The following is a 21,871-nucleotide window of genomic DNA, read 5'->3' as shown; positions in this document are numbered from 1 at the left end:
CTGAGCTGCCGGCTCTAGAGGTGGTAGAATGTAGGGGGCGTGGCTTCTTCGGAAGCAATCGCATGGGGGCGTGGTTTCCCTCGGGCCGCAGCCGCTTTCGCAGGATTGGGTGGGATTGTTTCCGGGGGCGGATTTCCGGTTTCCGTGAGCTGCTACGGGCTCAGGTAATGGCGGGAGTCACTTATTCGCGCGGAGCCGGGCTGCCTTAGGGGCTGTTGGGGCCCCGCCTCGTTTTCTACCGATCCCCCCACTCAGGGGGCTGCCGGCGCTCCATCTAGTGCCCATGAATTCCCCCTTTCTCTCCCCCGGGCCCCGGCCTCCCATTGCCAGGGCGGCGCTGAGCTATGGCTGGCCGCAGATGTTCTCGTCGCCTCTCGCCCCACAACCCCGGGGCGGTGTCCTGTCCGGCCTCCTACTGCCGCTGCAGGGACAGGCCGGGCCCTTGCCCGAGATCGGAGGGCGGGTCGCGGCTGATGGGCAGCTCGGGGCTCGCGACTCGCTCTGTTGCGGCGCCCCACGTGAGGGCGCGAGACGCTCGCCGCGGCTGGAAACCAGCGAGAGGGGGCGTGTCCCGTTCGCTTCCAACTGGCACGAGGCCAATGGGGGCGGGAGCAGCAGTTCCAGCCAGGCCGTTATCCCGCCAGTGCTGCTTCGCGCGCCCTCCCCCTCCCCTCCCCTCCCGCTCGCGGCCCGGGAGTCTCCAACCGCTCCTGGCGTGGACAGCGGCTCTGGGAGCCCCCGCGCAGCCCCGCTGCTGACTCCGGCCATCGCTTCCGTGGCAAAGTAACGTTCGGGGGCGTCTCTGGCGGGTTAGGCGGTGGCTGCGCTGCTGTGGCGTAGGCGCTTCCCACGTAAGGTGACCAGACAGCAAGTGTGAAAAATCGGGACGGGGTGGGGGGTAATAGGCGCCTATATAAGACAAAGCCCCACCTAGTCGATCTAAGTTAAGTCACGGGGCAGCCACTGCAGTAATTACTCTGGGGGTTCGTGTCTGCGCTGTGCCCCCTCTGTTGGCGGCGCGCTTCCACTGACTTCACCGGGTGGGGCGTTGTGAGCCCCACACGGGCCTGACACCGTGTCTACGCCATCATCCTAACTATAGCGACATCCTAACTATGTGCCTCTCGCGGAGGTGCCGTTATTAGGTCAGTGTAATGGGTGACTTGCATTGATGGGAGCAATGTTGTAGTGTAGACAGGTTGACGTAAGCTGCCTAACTCTGTAGTGTAGCTCAAGCCTTAACTGTATCTACATTGGGGGTTAGGCCTCCCTAACTACCGTGCTTGGGGCATTACATTTTCCCCAGCAGTGTAGCTAGGTTGATCTAATTTGTAAGTGGACCAGACCTTAGCAACTGAAAACAAGTGCCCAAACCATGTGACCAGCTGTTTGGAGGGTCTTCAGACTGAAGGTCAGTTCAAACACCTGCCTCATCCGCTCTTTTTAGCAAACAGTGGCAGCCATGTCAGAGTGGATGTCTTACTACAAAAATGAGGAGGATGAGGAAGAGGAAGAATATCCTGAAGAAGTTGAAACGGGGGGTAAGAATTTGACCTTTAACCAAAAAGTGTTCTGTGAATGTGATCCTGAGTGCCTGCTTTCTTTGCCTTAGCATGGGGTCCTCTGCTCCAGACATATTTCTGAGGATCTCCTTAGGTTCTTTTCTTTTTGTTCTTTCAAGCCTCTGTATTGTGAATAATCTCCTGTGGATGAATTTTGGCTACTCAAGCCACTCCCTACATTTGCTTATATTACAAAGCGCAAATAACATGGGTGGGTGCATTAAGTGGGGAAAAAAAAGATACAGCCAATATAAGACTATACTTCTTTTTTTTTCTTCAGGGGAATATAAATATGCAGGTCGAGACAGCCTGATTTTTTTAGTTGATGCTTCCAAGGCCATGTTTGAATATTATGATGATGATGAGTGGACTCCTTTTGATATGACAATTCAGGTAAGATCATATGTTAGGTCATTATTAATCTCTGTCTTGTAGACTAAAAGATCTCAATGTGCTTTGAGTTGCCTATATACATATTTCTTCTCCACTATAATATAGCTAATGTAGGTAGTTGACTGCCTTATCTATTTATGTATTTCTCATCACCATAATATGAGAGCACCATATCTTTGGTGCAAAAATCAGAACTCATTCTGCAGCAACAGCAGTGGTTGTGGGCTGGAGAGGTCTGATCTGTAGTAGTGATGTAAAATGTTAACCGGTTAATTGATAATCATTAGTCTTAGCTCCAGCCGGGGCAGCCTTTTAATCAGTTAACCATTTAAACGATTAAAAATATTTAGTTTAAACGGTTAACTTTTTAAACGATATTTGCATCCCTAATCTGTAGTCAAACCCAGACATTTTGGTGGTGGTGGTGTTTACAAAATGAGGAATAAATTTGCCTTCTAGAGTAGTATCTCTAGGAAGTGTTTCTTTTGTCCTCTTCTGTAGAAAATGTGTTATAAAGAAAAGTATTTAATGTTCAAATGTAATCATAAACATCTTGTACTTAACTTGTTATGAAATAGCGACAAAGAGTCCTGTGGCGCCTTATAGACTAACAGGCGTATTGGAGCATAAGCTTTTGTGGGTGAATACCCACTTCGTCAGATGAATGTACATTCATTCATCTGACGAAGTGGGTATTCACCCACGAAAGCTTATGCTCCAATACGCCTGTTAGTCTATAAGGTGCCACAGGACTCTTTGTCGCTTTTTACAGATCCAGACTAACACGGCTACCCCTCTGATACTTGTTGTGAAATGTGGCTCAAAACATTGTGGCAGCCCTTGGCGTTGCCATTATGAAGGGCTGATTGCCAAAGAGAGAACTCTAGCACCATTTTTTCAGCTAACTTTCTCCCTCCTTTTCCCCTGATTCTGCTGTTTTCTCTTTCCAGTGCATCCGGAATGTGTATACCAGCAAGATCATTAGTAGTGACAGGGACCTCTTGAGTGTTGTGTTTTATGGCACTGAGAAACACAAGAATTCTGTGGATTTCAAACATGTGTATGTTCTTCAGGAGCTGGACAATCCAGGTAAGAGATAATAGGAATATGAGGCTTAAGAGGAAATGGGGAAGTTTGTACAATGCTTTTATCACCATTTGTCCCCTTTGGAGAGAGAGGCCTGTTACTGTAGCATTTTAATTTCTTTTTCTGGGCTGGGATTTTTGATAGGTGTAGCAACTTCCCTGCTTAGAATTTCCTTATTGAATCAGGTAAAGAACACACACTATCAGTGTTTTATTTCCTTTATGTGTGGGGTTCCATATTTTTCTGTACTTTAACACAAGGCCCCATTTTATGGCCACTGCCCCCTTTGATTAAAGAGGACTTCTAGCAGCACACACATGGTACATTTAGCAGTACAGCAGGTGCGTGACAGGTTTTCAAGAGAGTCCCATCCAGACTCTTGAAAGCTTGTCAGGCACCTGCTGTACTGTTGAATTTACCATGTATGTGCTGCCATACCTTTTGATTGCAAAAGGAGATGGACAGGATGACCTGCTAGTGGTATTTTGTCTCAGACTTCCATAATAATAATGTTCGCAGCACAGTAACTCTGGTTGAGAACCAAGAGCAGGAGTAAAGTTAATGTGACAAAGTGTAGGAAGCAGAGTGAGATGTGGGAGGCTCTGGGGGGAGAGAGAGAAGATAATATTGTAATTTCCTTGTTTGAGGGAGGGGCAGGAAATAGAAGGTGAGTGCTTCCAGCCAGAGTAGTGATAATGGAACCAAGCGCTAATATCTGTCATGGCAAAGTGGCATTTTATCTAAAAGCTATTGCTTGTAAATAATGGGAATATTCAATAAATAGGAGTGGGAGAACATGCAGATGTTTCTCCAGAGGACTTGGACTGTTATCTTTTCTTTCTCATTGAGATTTCTTAGCCTTCGTGCTGAAGTACTTTTAGGAGAGTAGGATGTTGTATAGAGAAAGAAGGCCAGCTCTGTTTTAGCTACTGTACTGGCAGGGTAGGAGTGTGTCTGACGTCTGATTCCCAAACTACTCCTTGGCAGCACATCTTATAAGCAAAGTGCATCATGGTGGAAGTTCTGCCTACCAACCTCTAATATATCACACCTCCAGAGCCGGACGGGGTTATTGTTCTCTTGGCCCAAAGGTGCAGATGAAAGGTGTGGGCCGTTAGTGGGGAAAAGAATTGGGGAAAGACTCCTGCCTGCTGGAGATACAGTGTACCCTGGAGGGGGAAGGGTTTATGTAATCTAGTTCTTCTTGTATAGCATCTTCTCTCAGAACACTAATTCTAAAACTGTTAGTTAAATAACAGATGGGGTAGGAAATTAAATAGTGAATAGGATCCCTTTTCAGGTGAGATCTTAAGAGATGGAGAATCCAGTGAGGGAGCAAGATACGAAAAAGCTGATCAAATAGCAGTGGTTGCAGAGTAAAAGGTTCTTCCACTATCACTGGCAAGATTGTGAAGAGAGAGAGAAGCTGTCACTAGACAAGCAGAAGGGGAGCCGTTGGTCAACTTGAGCAAGTCCGTAGTTTGAAAAACAAGGATGGTTATCGATGGGTCCATACACCTGAGGATATGTGTATACAGCAGGTGGGAGGTGAAATTCCCAGCACAGGTAGACATATAGGTGCCAGCTGTGCTTGAGTTAATGCCTAAAAATAGCAGTATGTCTGCAGCAGCTCGGGCTAGCTACATGGCTAACTGCCCATTTACAATCCCACCCGATCCCCTGCGTACGTACGTGGGTGACTATCCCAAGCCACCGCCTGTGCTGCTGTGGCCACACTGCTATTTTTAGGCACTAACTTGAGCAGAGCTAATGTGTATATGTCTACTCATGTTCGGAAGCATGCCTTTCAGTTGCTGTGTCGGCATACCCCAAGACGCTGAACACTTTCCCTACCCAACTACTGGAAGGGCCATGCTGTGGAGATGCTGTGAAATGTTAGACAAACATCAGCTGTAGGGAGCAATGTGTTTTCTCTGGCTGGAAAAATGGTCAGCAGGTTTTGGCTTTAATGTGCGAACTAGAACCAGTAATGCCCTTGCTGTCTTTCCGTCTAGGTGCCAAACGAGTGCTAGAGTTGGATAAGTACAAGGGAGATCAGGGAAAAGCACTCTTTCGTGAGTCGTTTGGCCACAATGCTGACTACTCGCTGGGCGAGGCACTCTGGGCCTGCTGTAATCTCTTCAGTGATGTCCAGCTCAAGATGAGCCACAAGAGAATCATGCTGTTCACCAATGAAGACAACCCTCATGGACATGACAGCACTAAAGCTAAGCTGGCCAGGACCAAAGCTGCTGACCTTCGAGACACAGGTGAGCATTTTCACCTTTAATTTAGAAATTGAGCCCAATGAAGAGTAAGTGATGCTTCCCTGCAGCAGACACCAAGTAACTGCTTTGTACAATCTTGGAGGAAAGTGAATGATGTGATTGGACTTGGGGAATTGCTAGGCGTAAATAGGGCTTTGGGCTGCTACATTTCTGGAGACAATTCTTCAAAATATTTGAATCAAAACATAAAAATCCTTTCTAAATTAGAGGCTCTCAGTCCAGTTTTTTTGTAGTTAATATGCACTAATTAAACCCCTTTTGTTTGTCTTGACTTGTAGTCAGGGATTGAATGGGCCATAGAAATTAAACCACCCTCATACTTCCTTGTTTCCCCCTTCTTCCAGGAATGGAGTGACATGATCAAATTGACAGGCAAAGAGGATTACTTTAGCAACTGCACCTGTTTCCCTCTCCGTGGTTCAACAACAGCACACATTCTAGGTTCCTGGCTCCTCAGCCATCACCTCCCTTTGGTGTCTGTGCTTCGCTTTCTCACCGAAGGCTATGAACAGCTGTAGTTGCCAGCAGTCACAAGTTGGCACACAGCTTTTTCTAAGCAAACATATTTATTCTTAAGGTGAAAGCATTACAGAGAAAATTATATTAAAAACAATAAAATCTACATACATTCTAATAAGTTTACAAGAGATCACCCCCCAGCTCTAGCTAGGACTCTGATAGGAATCAGTCTTTCAAACTCTGCAAAGGGGTTTTTCTGTGGTTACAGGTTCATAGCAGACTTAGCTCAGAACTAGCACACCCATGAATAGTGCAGTCTTTCCTTTACACAGCTTGGGCCTTTGATCTTGAGATTCTGGGAAGAGGTAATCAGTAGACAATGGTTCCCTTCTCAAGCCATAGCTTGATAAAGCTGGCTTTTTGCGTAACTGGAAGTGGGAATTTGCATTCAGCGTCGTTGTGTGTCGTTCACATCCCCCCCCCCCCCCGAGATTTTCCCAGGCAAATCACTTGACACTTAATCTCCAAAGTCCATTCTTGCCTGGCACATTGTTGAATATAATCCTTTGACATTCACAACACTTTCTGGGGTTCACATCACCTCTCTTCCCTGCCCTCTCCCCCTCCAGACAGGTTACATACAGTCTAAGCCAATAATAACATTTAATACAATGGACTCCAGAGATACTTTAACTTAATTCAGTAAGGTTTTTCAAGGATATTGCCTTCGGCCACAGCTGTATTTTATATGAATTGAAGGAAAGCAATATGTTTGGAGGCCAGAAAGGAGGATGTTGCAGTAGTCACAGCAAGTGGTTGAGACAGCCAATTCCTTCAGAATTCAGTTGGTGTGCTAGAGCCTAAGGGTAGTCAAGCATCCTTAAGACCTTATCCCTTATATCTGACAAAAGATAATTTTGTGGGGGATTCTCTATAATCTTCCATCTTCTCTTCCTCTCCTCTCCCTATGGACAAGAATGGGGTGGATGCAGTTTCTTCTGGAGCCTGTCAGTGCTGCTTTGAGCATTGGCCACAGTGGGTCACTCCCCTCCCAGGCAGGGGCTGAGCATGGTCCCTCTGCTGCATTGCTTGACTAGATGCAAAGAACTACCAGGCCCGTTCTCATTAATTACTTTCTTACAAGAACCAACACTTACCAAAAAGAAAAAAGTCTTAACAAAAGGACACCTCTTTGTTCTTGGACGACTGTCCATTTTGACTTCCTTTCCCATTTAAAGGAATATCTGAATATTGTATGAACATGCCAATATAAGTAGAAATCAATTTGTATGATCCTCCCCACATTTCTACCTTGCCCCCAGGTATCTTCCTTGACTTGATGCACCTGAAGAAGCCTGGGGGGTTCGATATCTCCTTGTTCTACAGGGACATCATTAACACAGCAGAGGACGAAGACCTTGGGGTCCATACTGATGCCTCAGGAAAGCTGGAACATCTCATGAAGAAAGTGCGAGCAAAGGAGACAAAGAAGCGTGCTTTGGCCAGGTGCGTACCACATGTCAACATTTTGAAATAACCCCTTCCAGAGGCTGCTGATGCTATGTCCAGCCTTCTTCATGTGGAAGGATTGTTCTATAAAGACACCATTTGAGCAGTATTTTCACTCCTGGGCCTTAACTCTCTAGCACAAGACTAATGGAACTCTCCTAGCTCGTAGACCCTTAAGGATCGCAGTAGTGGAAAATAGAATGTGAACTAGGCCCATTCTGGCCACCACATGCCTCCTCCTATTCTGAGAGTCTGGCCTGAAATCATCCTTGCTCCATCCTGACCCCAGAGTCCTTTTCTTGACATGGTAGTCTGAGTATGGGGCTCATGTCCTCCAGGCATCTCAGAAATCATCTACTGGAAAAAAAATCTACAACTCAAACGAGAAAATGTTAGTGTTTGTGGTAAAGTCAGGCTGAAGTGGGCCTTTGCACAAAAACTGCTCGACTGCCTTCACCTGTCTGAGTTTAGCTTACTGCATTCCTGCATGTTTGGTAGCTATTTCAGTTTGTCGCACCTGCATTAGTCATATGTGGGCCAGTGTCTTTACAGGCCCTTGTTTTCTGGTTCTTATGGGGATTAACACTTCTGAAAACTCACATTTAAAAAGTGTTATGGGATATTAATGTGCTCTTGACAAAGCTGCTGAAAATTCCTTCTGAACCATCCAGTTTGTGTGAGTTTGTTTCTTACAGGAAGTTCATTTTCATGGTGGCAAAGATTTCAGCTCAGAGTGAGTTCAAGGGCCTAGTGATTGATTCTTCTTATGCCATGCTTTATAAAGATAAGGTAATGCTGCAGACTCATCCGAGCTTCCTCTTCAAGGTGGTGGTAGACTTCTACCTATCCTTCTGCCAACGTTTCCCTTCAGACTGTGTGCCTGTCTGGGGAGGCCTTTCACTGTATGCTAGATGTCAAAACATCCCTGAAGGTTCTGTATGGAGCAGACTGAAACTCTTAGAAATTTTACCACAGGAGAGAGTCCCTTCTTAGGATGTCATCCCAGATTTTCAGGTTGCCAGTTTTTACGTGGGCTTTTCTCACTGATTGCTATTCCTTTTTGCAGACTGGAACCTCTGACATAGTACTTGGACAAGGTATGTTACTCCTTTGTATCGTTAATGCTAACAGCAATAAGGTCAATGCCGACAGTGTGAATAAGGAAGGATATAATTTATATATTTTTTATATAACACCTCCTTCCTTATTCACACTGTTGGCATTGCCCTTGTTGCTGCTAGTTACAGCAACACTTTATTGCCCCCCTTTGGGGACATCCCTCAAGCTCTTTAACTCTTGTGGAGTGAGAATCCTATACTGACATTATCTTTAGAGGAAGGGAAATGTCTTGTTTCACCCTCTCGCTGTTCTACTCAATTTGTAGGTTATTGTCTCTCTCAAGCCTTGTTTCTTTTTCCCCCAGAGGCATGTTTTTGCTATTGCGTTGTCTTGAATTGGCTTTTTCTGGGAGCTTTACCTCCTGTTGGCTCAAAGGAGCTGGCTAAGAGTTCAAAGGGCAGCATTTACATTCAGCATGGGAGCGGTGCACAGTTATCAGTAGTGGGTCTGCCTTGTGCTCTACCTCACTGTAGCTGCCTTCGAGGGTAAAAAGAACGGAGAAGCTCTGAGTTCTGCTAAGTGGTTTGTGTTAAAGAACTATGACCCAGGACTGAGAATCCTGCACAATATCTTCAGAGAAGCAGAATTGCAAGGTAAGTAATATTTCCATTTCAGAGATGCAGGTGGTGTTGGAAAGTGAATAAAGGTGAACCTGAGGGAATAGACTGTCATGTGAGACACCTTTATGAAATGTGTCCATTTAGAAATTTGAAATAACCTGTCTGTTATTTCCACACAGGTTAAACTTCCATCTGGGCAAAGACCTGTCCCTCACTGTAGGTGTTTACAACCTGGTCCAGAAAGCTTTCAAACCATCTCCAGTGAAACTTTATCGTGAAACCAATGAGCCTGTGAAAACAAAGACACGGACATTTAACCGAGAGACAGGCAGCTTGCTTCTACCTAGTGATACCAAGAAGGCTCAGGTAACGCACTCCCTACGCATTCGTTCTTCCTGATGCTGGGGGACCTGCAAGGACGTTAAGCATCTGAATAAACCTGCTGCTTATTTTTCTGTTGGCCTTTTAAGATGATCTGCAGAAAAGCACAGTACCATTTGTTCGTACTGTTTGCACCTCTGTCCTCTTAGGGGTCTTTGTCACGTTCATAAGTTAAGCAGAATTTGAGTGGGTCATTGCTTGGGTGAGGCTTTCAAGGGAGAAAACAGCTATTAGTGGAAGTGAGGCTGGGGCTTTATAGGGTGTGCTCTCCTTTCGGAGTCAGAACTGTCTCATCCTGAAAACTTGACACTAGCAGCCCTTGTTTTATTGCTGGTGCCGTTTCTTGATGATCTAAACACAGATCATGTTTGACCGTGGTTTGAGCATTGGCCTGCTAAACCCAGGGTTGTGAGTTCAATCCTTGAGGGGGCCTCTTAGGGATCTGGGGCAAAAATCAGTACTTGGTCCTGCTAGTGAAGGCAGGGGGCTGGACTCAATGACCTTTCGGGGTCCCTTCCAGTTCTATGAGATAGGTATATCTCCATATATTATTATTTATTAATATCATGGAATCCTTAATTACCATAAGGTCAGGGATATGAATCCCGATGTCTAAGTTAACTTCCAACCTGGGCAATTGCACTCTGCATCCCTAAAATTCCCTCTTTATTCTGCACTCCCCCGCTGCCATGTAGTGTTGCTGTTACTGAATGATTGCCATGCTCAGGTGTAGCTGTATTTCAGGGCCAGATAAGTGATTCCTATATACATGGTCTGCAAAATACTTTGAGGCTCCGGGATGGAAGGAGTTATAGGACTATAAAGTTATTTTGTGTCCATCCTTCTTTTAGCTGAAGATGTTGGGTTTTATTGTCATGACCCACCAATTGCTCAGAGCAGAAGGTGTTTGGGAGAAGTACAAGGCTGTAATCCAAACATCTCTCTCCTGTCTGACCTTTTGTAGACTGGATGAAAGTACGGAGATTAAATACTGTTCTGATCAGATCTTTGAAACAGAAGAGTACTTTCAACCACCAGGTTGCTAGCAGATGTCTGCTTAGAAGCGAGGGTTGTGAGCACACTACCATTACTGGGAATTTGCTGAAGCAGATTTTCTTAGTCATTCACGCCCAAACTTCCTCCATAAACCATCCTGCCAGGTCCTACACTGAATGCCATGGAGTACCATGGAAACTAGTGCAAAGGGATCCAAAGTGTGTCTGAGGGAGACTGGTGATGAATAGATAAAATTAAACTATTGTCTGAATGGCTGATTAAAAACCTGGGATTAGAGAAATCGAAAGGCGCATGAGAGATGCTCCATTATGGACATAGCAGGACTGTTCTTTACGTAGACTGGCTATCAGTCCTTTTAAACTGCTGGCGTTGTCAACGTTGAATGTATTTGATTTGTTCAATCCTGTGTGTGAAACCAATTTGGATTTTGCTTTAACCAGCAGTGAGCTGGTTTCTCCTCGTGCCAGCATGGAACTACATCTCGCAGATCTTTCCTTTGAGCTGGAAAATATCTTCAGTGGGTAATCTAGTCACCTTCCCCATTCCCACAGTCCTCTTTTTGCCACTCCCCCATATGTTTCATCATAGGAGAATGGATTCCATTGTCCCTTATGCCCTCTCTGCTGAATGGGTGAGCTCTCCATTCTCATAATTGTCTTTTTTCTTCTATTTGTTAGACCTATGGGAACCGACAGATTGTACTGGAGAAAGAGGAGGTAGAAGAAGTGAAGAGATTTGATTCCCCAGGTTTGGTCCTAATTGGCTTTAAACCATTGGTGATGCTGAAACAGCACTATTACATCAAGCCCTCCCAGTTCATCTATCCTGAAGAGTCCTTCATTAGTGGTAAGCAAAACTGGGAGAGATTGACCACCTGGCAGTGCAACAGCAAACTAATTGACAGAAGAGTGGAATAGAGCTATCATTTAAGAGGGACATAGAACATATAGAGTTTAGATTGCTCCCTTGCCCAGTACAGTAACTCCTCGCTTAACGTGGTAGTTCTGTTCCTGAAAAATGCTACTTTAAGTGAAATGATGTTAAGCCAATCCAATTTCCCCATAAGAATTAATGTAAATGGGGGGAGCTAAGTTCCAGGGAAATTGTTTTTGACAGACACAGACACACATAATAAGTTTTAAACAAACAGTTTAATACTGTACATAGCAATGATGATTGTGAAGCTTGGTTGAGGTGGTGGAGAAAGAGGGTGGGATATTTCCCAGGGAATGCCTTGCTGCTAAATGATGAACTAGCTCTCGGCTGGGCCCTCAAGGGTTAACATGTTGTTAATGTAGCCCCTCACTCTACAAGACAGCACAAATGGAGGGAGGAGACACAGCATGGCAGAGAGAGACAGAGACACACACCGTGTGTGTGTGTGTGAGTGAGAGAAACACGTGTGAGAGAGATGCGCTCATTGCCCCTTTAAGTACACTGACCCCACTCTAAGTACACTGCCTTTTTAAGTAAATCAGCAAGTTGAGACGGCAGCTGCTGCCAGCAAGCTCCCTCTGTCCTGAGCCCTGTCATGTCCGCCCCCCCCTGCTCTGTGGAGATGAGGTACAGGAATGGGGGTAGGGGGACACCTGGACATTAGCACCCCTCTTTCCTCCCCCCCTTCCACAACAAGCAGAAGGCTCCCGGGAGCAGCTCCAAGGCAGAGGGCAGGAGCAGCACACGGCAGTGGGGGGGAGGGACAGCTGAATTGCTCAGCAATTGGTAGCCTGCTGGGCTGCTGCCGCACAGGGAACTTAGGGGAGCTGATGGGGGGCTGCCGCCCCACCCTGGTTCCAAGCCCCCACCAGCTAGCTGCAATGGGCTGCTCTTTCTGCAAGTAGTGGACAAAGCAGGCGGCTGCCAAACAACGTTATAAGGGAGCATTGCACAACTTTAAACAAGCATGTTCTCTAATTGATCAGCAACTTAACATCATCAATCCGGACAACATTAAGTGAAGAGTTACTGTACAAAATCTTAAACCCACATTATTGCTCTTTTAACTGCCACTCTCTGCTCCCCCAGTCACAACTAATGTTCTCTTCCTTCCCCACTATGCTTCTGAACCTGTTTTTTCTTTTATTTCCAACCTACAAGCAGCTGATCAAATGTGCCCCCAAAAGGTTTGCCTTTGTCATTCACAGCAGTGTCTGTATTTGAAACCTGAGGTATATTGGAAGGCAGGGACCAGAATAGAGAGCTCTAGGGTCATGGAGATTCAAAGGTGGCAATTATATCAGCTAAGCAGGACAAAGGCAATGCCAAGGAGGGATGTATGCGTTAGTATTTGAAGGTTCTGGATTATTTTATAAGCAGATGTAACTGTAGGGGGTGGAACCTGGGCCTTTTTTCTCTTCCGTCACCATGTTATGTGTGTACTTGGGGTGGGGAGGTAATACTGTAACATGTAAGTGAACAGTGCTTAAGATGAAGTAGTTAATAGTTCTCTCACGTACAGAGTAGGCCATGAACTAAAAAGGGCTCTGTTAGGACAGGGTGCCCTTCTCCCTCAGCATCTGAGACAATGCTCCTCGTATGGGGCGTAAGGCATACTCCCTTGAGTGTTGTGCTGTTGGGGTGGATGTTTAGCTAACTCCTTTACTGCCTTACAGTCCATTTAGGTCCAGCAGAACAGCACCTGCATGACTCTTGACTACATAGTCTGAGTTAGGTGTCCGGTGAAAATAAAAGCTAATGTTTGGTCTGGAAAGAGGATGGAGTTTTTACAACCTAGATTCTTAGTACCCTGCCTCTGCAGTGAGGGCCTTGGGTCTACCACTGCTAGGCCTCCAAGAGAGTGTCACTAATATATATATATCCAAATTGAAGGGGGGGCTTTGCCAGATGTCTCCTTCCATTTTCTTCCCCCATCTCCTGTTGCAAATGTTGGTGAGTCCAGCAATCTCACCAGCATTCTCTTGCTCTTCTGTTCAGGTCAGACCATGTTGTCATCTCAGGGTTTTGCCCTGTTAACGTTATTTTTCTGCCTCCTGTTCTGGCCTCCATCTGCAATTTTGCAGGTATATTCAAAAAGTGGCAGATGCTAAGGTCTGTAATGCTTTGGGTCAAGTGTCTGTGTCCCAGGAGGGAGCAGCGTTCTTAGTCTGACAGATATATGGCTTTTGTTGCACAGGGAGTACGACTCTGTTTAATGCCTTACTGACCAAGTGCCTGGACAAAGAGGTGATGGCATTGTGCAGGTATACCCCCCGCCGGAACACTCCCCCGCGTTTTGTAGCCCTGGTCCCACAGGAAGAGGAGCTGGATGAACAGAAAGTGCAGACAGTCCCTCCAGGTATGTGAAGAGACTGCATTTTTTCCATCTTGCAGCATGAAAAAAACTGCCAGCTAGAGAACATGCACTATCCCTGCCAGATACTGCCTGCTGCCTAGTATAAAGATTGGGGAGAAAGTGTCTTGCAGAAAGAGGAGATGGGCATGTCAGGAATCTGACACAGAACAAGGAGCTCATTGGTCTCTAGCCACAGTTGCTCACCTGAAATATTTACTTTGCACAGGTCTGCCACAATTTTTCGGTTGAGGCAATTTAAAATGAATGCCTGCTACTATGGATTTCTGATGCAAGGCTGGTATTAGCCTTGTTTAGCTGTGCCATGTTGCACCTGTGTAGTGTGCCCTGCTACACATTTTAAAAGCCTCCATTTGTGTCTGTTCTTGCCCTGGATAAAATAACATGCAAGTCCAATGTGGCTGCAACAGTTTCCCTCCCCTCCCACATCTTTGCTAACTGCTTCAGGTAGCCAACATCAGAATGGAAAAATCTCTCTATTGGTTACCTAGAGCACTTATGCCTCCTTGAATTTTGTTCTGTCCCTGGGCTCTTCTGAAGGTTGTGAATAAATGAAAATCATCATAATTGTCACCGTGTACCAATTGAGTGGGGTGTTATGAAAGAGCAGTGGTAAATTATTTTCCTTTTATAATTGGAGAGCCCTGGGTTGAGAAGTTTGGGGAGAAAAATAATGCTCCATGCATGTAGTGTGTGATTCTATCCAATCTTTTCATAAGCATTAATTCCATTGTCGCAACACCACTGTGAGATGGATCAGTGTTCTCCTGATTAAAAGATGGGATGATGTAGAAAAGACAGGTGACTTGCCCAACTCCACTGAGAATCAGTGTCCGATGGAATTACAACTCAAGGATCCCTAGTGCCTGCTCACACACTTAGATCGTATCTCTCAAAAGTCAGCAGCATTAATTATTATTGATACGGATTTATATTATGGTAGTGGCCAGAGATTTCAGTCAGGATTGGGGCTTCATTGTGCTGTTTGAATACCCCTGAAGATATTGTTGGCTCGTCAGAAAAGAGACTGCCTAAGAAATGTCTGAAAAGGGAAGCGATGCTAGTTAATTGTGCATTATTGACAGATTGTATACAATAAGTGTCTGGCTAGCATAGATAAATTTTCCTGCCAACCCAACTGCAGAGCATTTTGGGCTTGCCCTTGACATGCTGTTCTGAGGTCAAGCTTTCAGATAACTGCTCTCTGGTCTCTCTTTGGTCTAGGTTTCCACCTCATTTTCCTGCCTTATGCAGATGACAAACGGAAAATTGACTTTACAGAAAAGGTCCCAGCCAATGATGAACAAGTAGACAAAATGAAGGAAATAATCCAGAAGCTCCGGTTCAAGTACAGGTGAATGGAGGTCAGAGGCACGGGGCATGAAAACGCAAAGCTATCACCTGCTGTGTTGTACGGTGTTCAGCGGCAGCTGTGGTATGCACACAGAATCAATCATAGACTTCAAAGCACTAGGTGCCTGAAACTGTGCAATTTATAATGCAACTTGAGTGCTTTTTTTTAACTCTGAATGAATGAATTTGTTCAGCTGTCTGGTGTTCCAAGGACATGTCTACCCTAAACATTGTATAAAACCATTATTTGAAATGCTTTGATCATGCAACACTTTTACAATATGGTGTCCACATACAACAGCTAAGCCAGACAGCTTCCAGGTATTGATTATAATGGTTGGCCACAAAACTTGAGCAGATCTTTAGGTCAGGTCTGGTTTATCTGGTGCAATGCACTGTGATGTCTGCCCCAGTGGTCAAATCTCCAATACACGTATAGCTGCACTGGTTCAGATACCATAATGATGGGTACAGTGTAAGTCTAGATAAGATGAATTAGTCCTAACTCCATCCCAGGGTGCAATGTCTCACATTTGGAAATTACCCCAAAGCTCCTACTTCTAGGGGCCAAAATTGAGCTGCTAATTGAAAATTAGCTGTGGTATAGGTCTCCAATGCACTCTGCTTAGGTGTGTTTGCACTAAGCTAGGAGACTGTTGCAGGGAGATTGATTGATTGCCTGAACTAGTTTGTTATATTGTTTGTCCTTGCAACAGTTTAAGGCATACATTCACATGAAGTGGGCTATGGCTAAGACACTATATTAATAAACTAAAAACTAACATGTAGCAACACTTACCGACAGAGCTATTTTGACACCACCCACACGCAGCATGCCTTAAACAGTTGTACCAGTACATTCTGGAACTCCTTTAACACATGTCCCATAGAGCAGGGCCATTACCCCATGTTCCAGAGGCAGTATGTTTCAGTGACAATGAGAGAACCCATGTCTGATCTATCTGTAAGTTAAGCATTTTAGGATGTTTAAATGAAAAGTACTACAGAATAATTGTTAAAGGGAGTTATGCCTCTCCATCTTGCGGAGGATCAACTTCATAGTGTTCACATTAAAGGGGATGTGTATTCAGATAAAGGGGCAAAACTGGTTTTGAAGTGTGGGCTGATGCCATCTTCATTTTTCACATATACACATCATGCTTATTAATAAGCTCGTAGCTTATTAAGCTAGTGACATGGTCATTACTTCTGCAGGCAGTAAACCTGAGAAAACCAGTCCTCAGTGAAGCACCACTGGTGATGGAGATGCTTAACTGTGCAGGGGAGGATGGGGAAATGATTTCTGAACTGGGGGCTCAGTAGCCCTATTTATGGGCTCAGCTTACTGCTGACGTGTGTTGAATGTTTCTGGGTTTTGTTGGCAGGAATGACAGCTTTGAGAATCCGGTTCTGCAGCAGCATTTTAGGAACTTGGAGGCCTTGGCACTGGACTTGATCGAGCCTGAACAAGCTGAGGATCTGACACGTGAGAACGATGAGTGGATGCAAAGAGGGTGGGGGTAGAGGCCACTTGATTTTTCACTCTAAGTGGTGGTGTGTTTCTAGAAAACAGAAATGGACTTCTTGTGCTTTTAAACCAGTTAGCATTGTGCAATGCTAAGACTTAATTCAGAGTGTGTGGTGGTAGTAACATACTTCAGTCTCTTTAATTTTGTAATTCTGGTTCTGTTCCCTTCCTCACGCACACCCCTTCCTCCCCAATAAGTACTTGATAAAATGTCCCTTTCAGTTTTGTTGAAAAACTGCTAACTTTGTGCAGTGTACAAATAGCCACTTGGACTAAATTAAGACCAAACTCATGTCACTTGTGACTTAGAGCTAAATACTACCCTTGAACAGACCTGCAGTTCTCAAGTCAATGAAAGCTGTAAGTGCTTTCTGAAGGCAGAAACTGGCCCTAAACCTAGATTTTGAATCTAGGTATCTAGAAGTCAGGAGCAACTCTCTTCTCCAAAAATCCCTCATTAGGTCTTAAAGTCATGGCCAATGAAAGTAAAGAGGAGACTGAATAACTTACCTCTTTGAAATGAAGATTGAACAGTTTTCCTTACTGGCAAGCTGCTGTTTTCCCTGAAACTCCCTTCTTTAAAGGTCTAGTTAGCTTTTAACTCTGATAAATTAATGGAATGAATGACTTGTCCAGTGGATTTATGGTGGCAGAATGATGCCACCTTGTGGTCAGTAAGAGCATATATATGAGAATTTTCCCAGGAAAAGCTGTAACTTTTTTCCCTGTTTTTCTGTATGTTTGGAAAAGTGTTAAAATTAGCTTGTATTGCAGTAGTGCCTAAGGATCCCATTCAACAGTCAGGACCCCATTGTGTTAGACAGTGGATACACATGGCAAAAATGATTTCTGCGCTGAAGTGCTTATAGTCTAACACAAGAGACAACAGGTGAATATAAAAAACAGATAGGGATAGCCCAACATAACAGTGAGATAAATTAAAAGCTGCAGCATACTTATTTCTCTAGCATGCTGTTATATATTTTTTTTCCCGTTTGGTCTGTGCATAAGCATGTTTGTCCTTCCTATTTAGGTATACGTACAAGTCTAATTAGTAATAAGATATTACACATGGGCAATATAAGTTAATGGTATCATCAAAACCTCACTTCCTGACTCTTGTGCATTCAAAATTTCTAACTACCATTGCATTAACATACCTTTTTGCATTTCATTTCTCATGTTTGCAAAGCTTTTTGGAATGATAGTTATTCTGAAGACAGTCTTCTTTTGCGATACACAGGAATATGGTGGTGACATTTTCAGTCATACAGGTTTCCCTGTGCTTGGTTATGTTTTTGAGAGTATGAATTTCTCTTCTGTCAGAGCCCAAGGTTGAGGCGATGAACCACAGACTGGGTGATCTGGTGGAGCAGTTTAAGCAGCTGGTTTACCCCCCTGACTACAATCCTGAAGGGAAGGCTGTGAAGCGGAAACAAGGTGAGTGGTGGTGAGGAACCTGCACTGTTGTGACATGCAGCATTCTGTCCATATCAGCTGTGTGCTGAGAAGTCTGCATTTCTCAGTTTATCTCATGGTTTAAAGAAACCAGTTATGAAACTGCTCTCACTGATACTGTTGGTTGGCTTCATGCCAAAATGAAGTCATACCTCCTTGGATTGTGGCCTCATTAGAACTCTCAAGCTGAAACAGCGTTTGGTCAAATTGGATCATTTCTTGAATGGGAGATCTCTTAAGGAAAACCCAGCTTGCAGCAGGAAGTAATGTGGGTCAATAAATAGAGCAACCTTTAAATGTTTTTGCTCATTTGGCTTGAGGTGATTTTTTTTTTTTGATAGGCCAGCAAAATCATTATTCTTCTTCCCCCCCCCCCCCCCCCCATTTACCCATACCATGAATAAGACTCTGCCTGGGCTGCTAAATTTTTTTGTAAGGCTGTAGTAGGCGATTTCTTCCCTCAAAGTAATGATGCAGTGTTCCACTATGAACTTGTCTTGAATTAGCTGTACACCGCAATTGTAATTAAGATTCCATGGGACTTTTCATAAGAGTGGAGTGTTAACAAAGGTGTCCTAGCTAAATTCCATGTTGGGATTTTATATTCTGCTGTGCTATCCCTGTGAAAATCCCCCATAGTGTCATTTGGTTATGGAGTCTTTCCCATTAAGCCACAAACTGTTCCAGCCAGCATATATTAGTCAACAGCATATAAATATGTATATATTAATATGCATTAAACACCAGTAATATTAAGCACAAATATTGTGACCGTGATATAACCTAAACTGGTCGATGCCCTAATCCTGTTCACTTATGCTAAGTATCCTATATCTCCTTGAATTTGCTGAAGTAAGCATTTGGCACAATCAGATAGAACAAATTTCCTATGTCTTACTAAAAACTAGGGAAGTACCTTCACAGATCAGTACCTGGAATGCTAGTATTCAAAACAGAGATAGGGGAGGAACAGAAAAACAAGCTAGGGACCTGAAACAAACTGATGGGTTGGATTTTAGTGACATAAAGAAATGTGTAACTTGTAAAATCATATAATACCAGCTGAAATGTGTAACTTGAGGCACACACCTTCTGCATAAGGTGAATATAATACCGCTGCATGGGACTGCTCTTCAGAGACTGGTATTGTATAGAACCTTTTTTCCTGTACCATCTCAAAAAACCAACTGAGATTGGTTATTTGATCTCTGATCACTCACCAATTAAATACAGCTGCTTCAAAGGTGAAATGCAGAATCTAGAAATTTGCCACATAGCTATTAAGCCACTGCTTATTTATCGGTTACTAGACTGGCATATTAAGTGTTGCAGTGTTTTCTCTATACATACAGTTCTTTTAATGTCGTGGTCCAAATTTCTTTTTCCTAATAGGAGAAGGTGCTGGCCAAATAGAGAAGAAGCCCAAGATGGAAGTCTCCAAGGATGAGCTTAGGAGCCATGTACAGAAGGGCACTCTGGGCAAATTCACCGTGCCTGTTCTGAAGGAAGCATGCAGGGTTTATGGGCTAAAAGGCGGTGGGAAGAAGCAAGAACTTCTAGATGCACTGACTGAGTATTTCAGCAAGTTCTAACCAGGAACTGAGGACTTTGATGACAAAGGGGTGACTCCCTTCTGCTTAAAACTCAGTCTACTCACCCAGGTGTTGGGTCTGAGTTCAGTTTTGATGCTGGTGGAAGAGGGGGTGGGGAAAGAATCCCTTCGCTACATCCAACACTGCAGACTCCAGTGGGAAGAAAACTTATTTCTTCCTTTTGGTGACAATAGATCCTCTTAGCAATTGTCTTCTGCTGGTGGTAGCAGAGGGCAAAATAAACCCCATCCCAACTCTGGTCTTACAATTCAAATGAACACTCTTGTGCCTTGTTGGTGTCTGAATAAATGCAAGTTTGTTTTGGAACCCTTACTTCTTTGGAACAGCAGGAATGGCATAAAAGAGATGCTGTCATGTACAACAAAACTTGCTCATTTTAAATAAGGAAGTGGAATAATCTATGGTGGTGGATGAAATGGTGCTATATTACTATCAGGCTCACCTCGCAAATGTGTGCGCTTACAAGAACTACAAAAGTGGCACCTTACTGTACTGATTAACACATTAAACATATCAGAACCAAAATCATTATGCAAGAACAAGTTGGATTCTATTCTGCCTTAAGCATAATCAAAGTTGTCAACATATACTGATAATAGCATAGGCAGAAAACTATTTAGTGCTCAGTAATAGCAGTTGTTTAAACAAAAAAAAAACAAAAACACCTGGATCTTTTCCCTTTTGAAAGCTAAATTGCCCAAGGGGAAAAAAAAGGCTAAGGATAACTAGTTTCCTCTTAAACATTAAATAACAGGTCATGTGTTCCCTTTGAGGAGGGAAGAGGGATGATGACATCCCATTAGGCCAGTGTTTTCAAACTTTTTTTTTTCTGGGGACCCAGTTGAAGAAAATTGGTGGTGCCTGCAACCCAATGGAGCTGGGGATGAGGGCTGAGGCAGTGTGAGGGTGAGGGAGTCAAGGTGTAGGAGGGGGCTCTGGGCTGGGGATGAGGGGTTTGGGGTGCAGGGGGCACTCAAGGCAGGGGCAGGGAATGGGGGCACAGGCACAGACTTACCTCGGGCAGCACAGCCGGGGTGCACTGCGGACCGTGCTGTGTCCCGGAAGCGGCCGGCAGCAGGTCTTGCTCCTAGGCGGAAGCGTGCAAGCAGCTGGCTGCTTTCTGGGGCACAGCACGGTATCGGAAAAGGTAGGCACTAGCCTGCCTGAGCCGGGCAGCAGTGAGAACGGGACTTTTAATGTCCTGGGCAGCAGTGCGGACCAGAGCAAGGGAACCCAGCCCCTTACATGCTGGGGTCACAACCCACAGATTGAAAAACACTGCATTAGGCTTTAACCCAGAGACTGCTTTTCCACTCTCGAAGGAGGGTGAGTCAGATGCCTGAAAGCAGAGAGCTGTGAGCAATAACTTGAAAAAGGGCATGTTGTGGTGGTTCCTCTTCATTACTTCCAATGATTTTTGTATCAAAGTGGGACATATGCCATGTAAATGTGTTTAAACTGCCAGCACTAGAAAGTGTCAGACTAGTGAACACATCCTTTCTATGTAGTTAAAGAAGCAGGTCTTGTTCTAATCTAGAAGACAGTGTAACTACACTTTCATCATTGTTTTCATCCTGTAGTCTACCCCTTTCTCTATGTATAACAGGTGCATGAGCTTGGCTCAGAAGCAGGGCTAAGCTGTTGTAGGCAAAAGGGGGTGATGTTTTATGGTGTAGTATGGGCCTCCACACCACATAATAGTGATGTGGGGGAGGGGGGATTGCTCTGGACCCTTTTCCTAGTGAGCCCTGACTAGAAGGTTAGCAGTCTACAATTCTGGAAAGAGATTCTGATGCTGTCACATCCTTACTTTGTAATTAATATGCACATATCTCAAAGGGTTTTCTGGTGTACTCTCTAGTACAGGAGTGGGCAAACTATGGTCTGGGGGCCACATCTGGCCTTTGAGCTCCTGCTGGGAAGCAGGGTCTCAGGCTTGCCTTACTCCACACAGCTCCCAGAAGCAGTGTCATATCCCCCCTCTGGCACCTATGTGTAGGGGCAGCCAGGGGGCTACACACACTGCCCTGGTCCCTAGTGCCATCCCCGCAGCTCCCATTGGCTGAGAACTGTGACCAATAGGAGCTGCAGGGGCAATGCCTGCAGATAAGGCAGCATGCAGAGCTGCCTGGCCCCACCTCTGCATAGGAGCCGGAGGGGGGATGACCTGCCCCTACTATTGGGAGCTGCTTGAGTTAAGTGCCACCCAGCACCTGCACCCTGACCCCGTCCTGC

At 44.8% G+C, this 21,871-nt stretch overlaps 1 protein-coding gene across 3 annotated transcripts; it reads left to right on the top strand.

The window, feature by feature from the left end:
• The first annotated feature begins 59 nt into the window (after window positions 1–59).
• On the top strand, window positions 60–19,942 carry XRCC6 (X-ray repair cross complementing 6). Of its 3 annotated transcripts, none has more exons than XM_054030655.1 (13): window positions 60–164; window positions 1,448–1,541; window positions 1,843–1,955; window positions 2,906–3,044; window positions 5,057–5,311; window positions 7,111–7,294; window positions 9,156–9,342; window positions 11,052–11,220; window positions 13,508–13,669; window positions 14,909–15,038; window positions 16,423–16,523; window positions 17,892–18,005; window positions 19,416–19,942. In XM_054030655.1, the coding sequence occupies exons 1-13, from the start codon at window positions 63–65 to the stop codon at window positions 19,613–19,615; spliced, it is 1,950 nt and encodes a 649-aa protein (XP_053886630.1). In that variant the 5' UTR covers window positions 60–62; the 3' UTR covers window positions 19,616–19,942. The 3 variants fall into 3 exon arrangements, with proteins under 3 accessions (XP_053886630.1, XP_053886638.1, XP_053886646.1); XM_054030663.1 differs by lacking the exon at window positions 60–164 and adding an exon at window positions 673–851; XM_054030671.1 differs by lacking the exon at window positions 60–164 and adding an exon at window positions 673–856.
• The last annotated feature ends 1,929 nt before the right edge of the window (window positions 19,943–21,871 follow it).

The sequence above is a fragment of the Malaclemys terrapin genome, chromosome 1 (assembly GCF_027887155.1).
Source record: "Malaclemys terrapin pileata isolate rMalTer1 chromosome 1, rMalTer1.hap1, whole genome shotgun sequence".
Taxonomy (NCBI): Eukaryota; Metazoa; Chordata; order Testudines; family Emydidae; genus Malaclemys; species Malaclemys terrapin.
The sequence above is the reverse complement of the archived record's forward strand: the minus strand, read 5'-3'. Positions and strand labels throughout refer to the sequence as shown.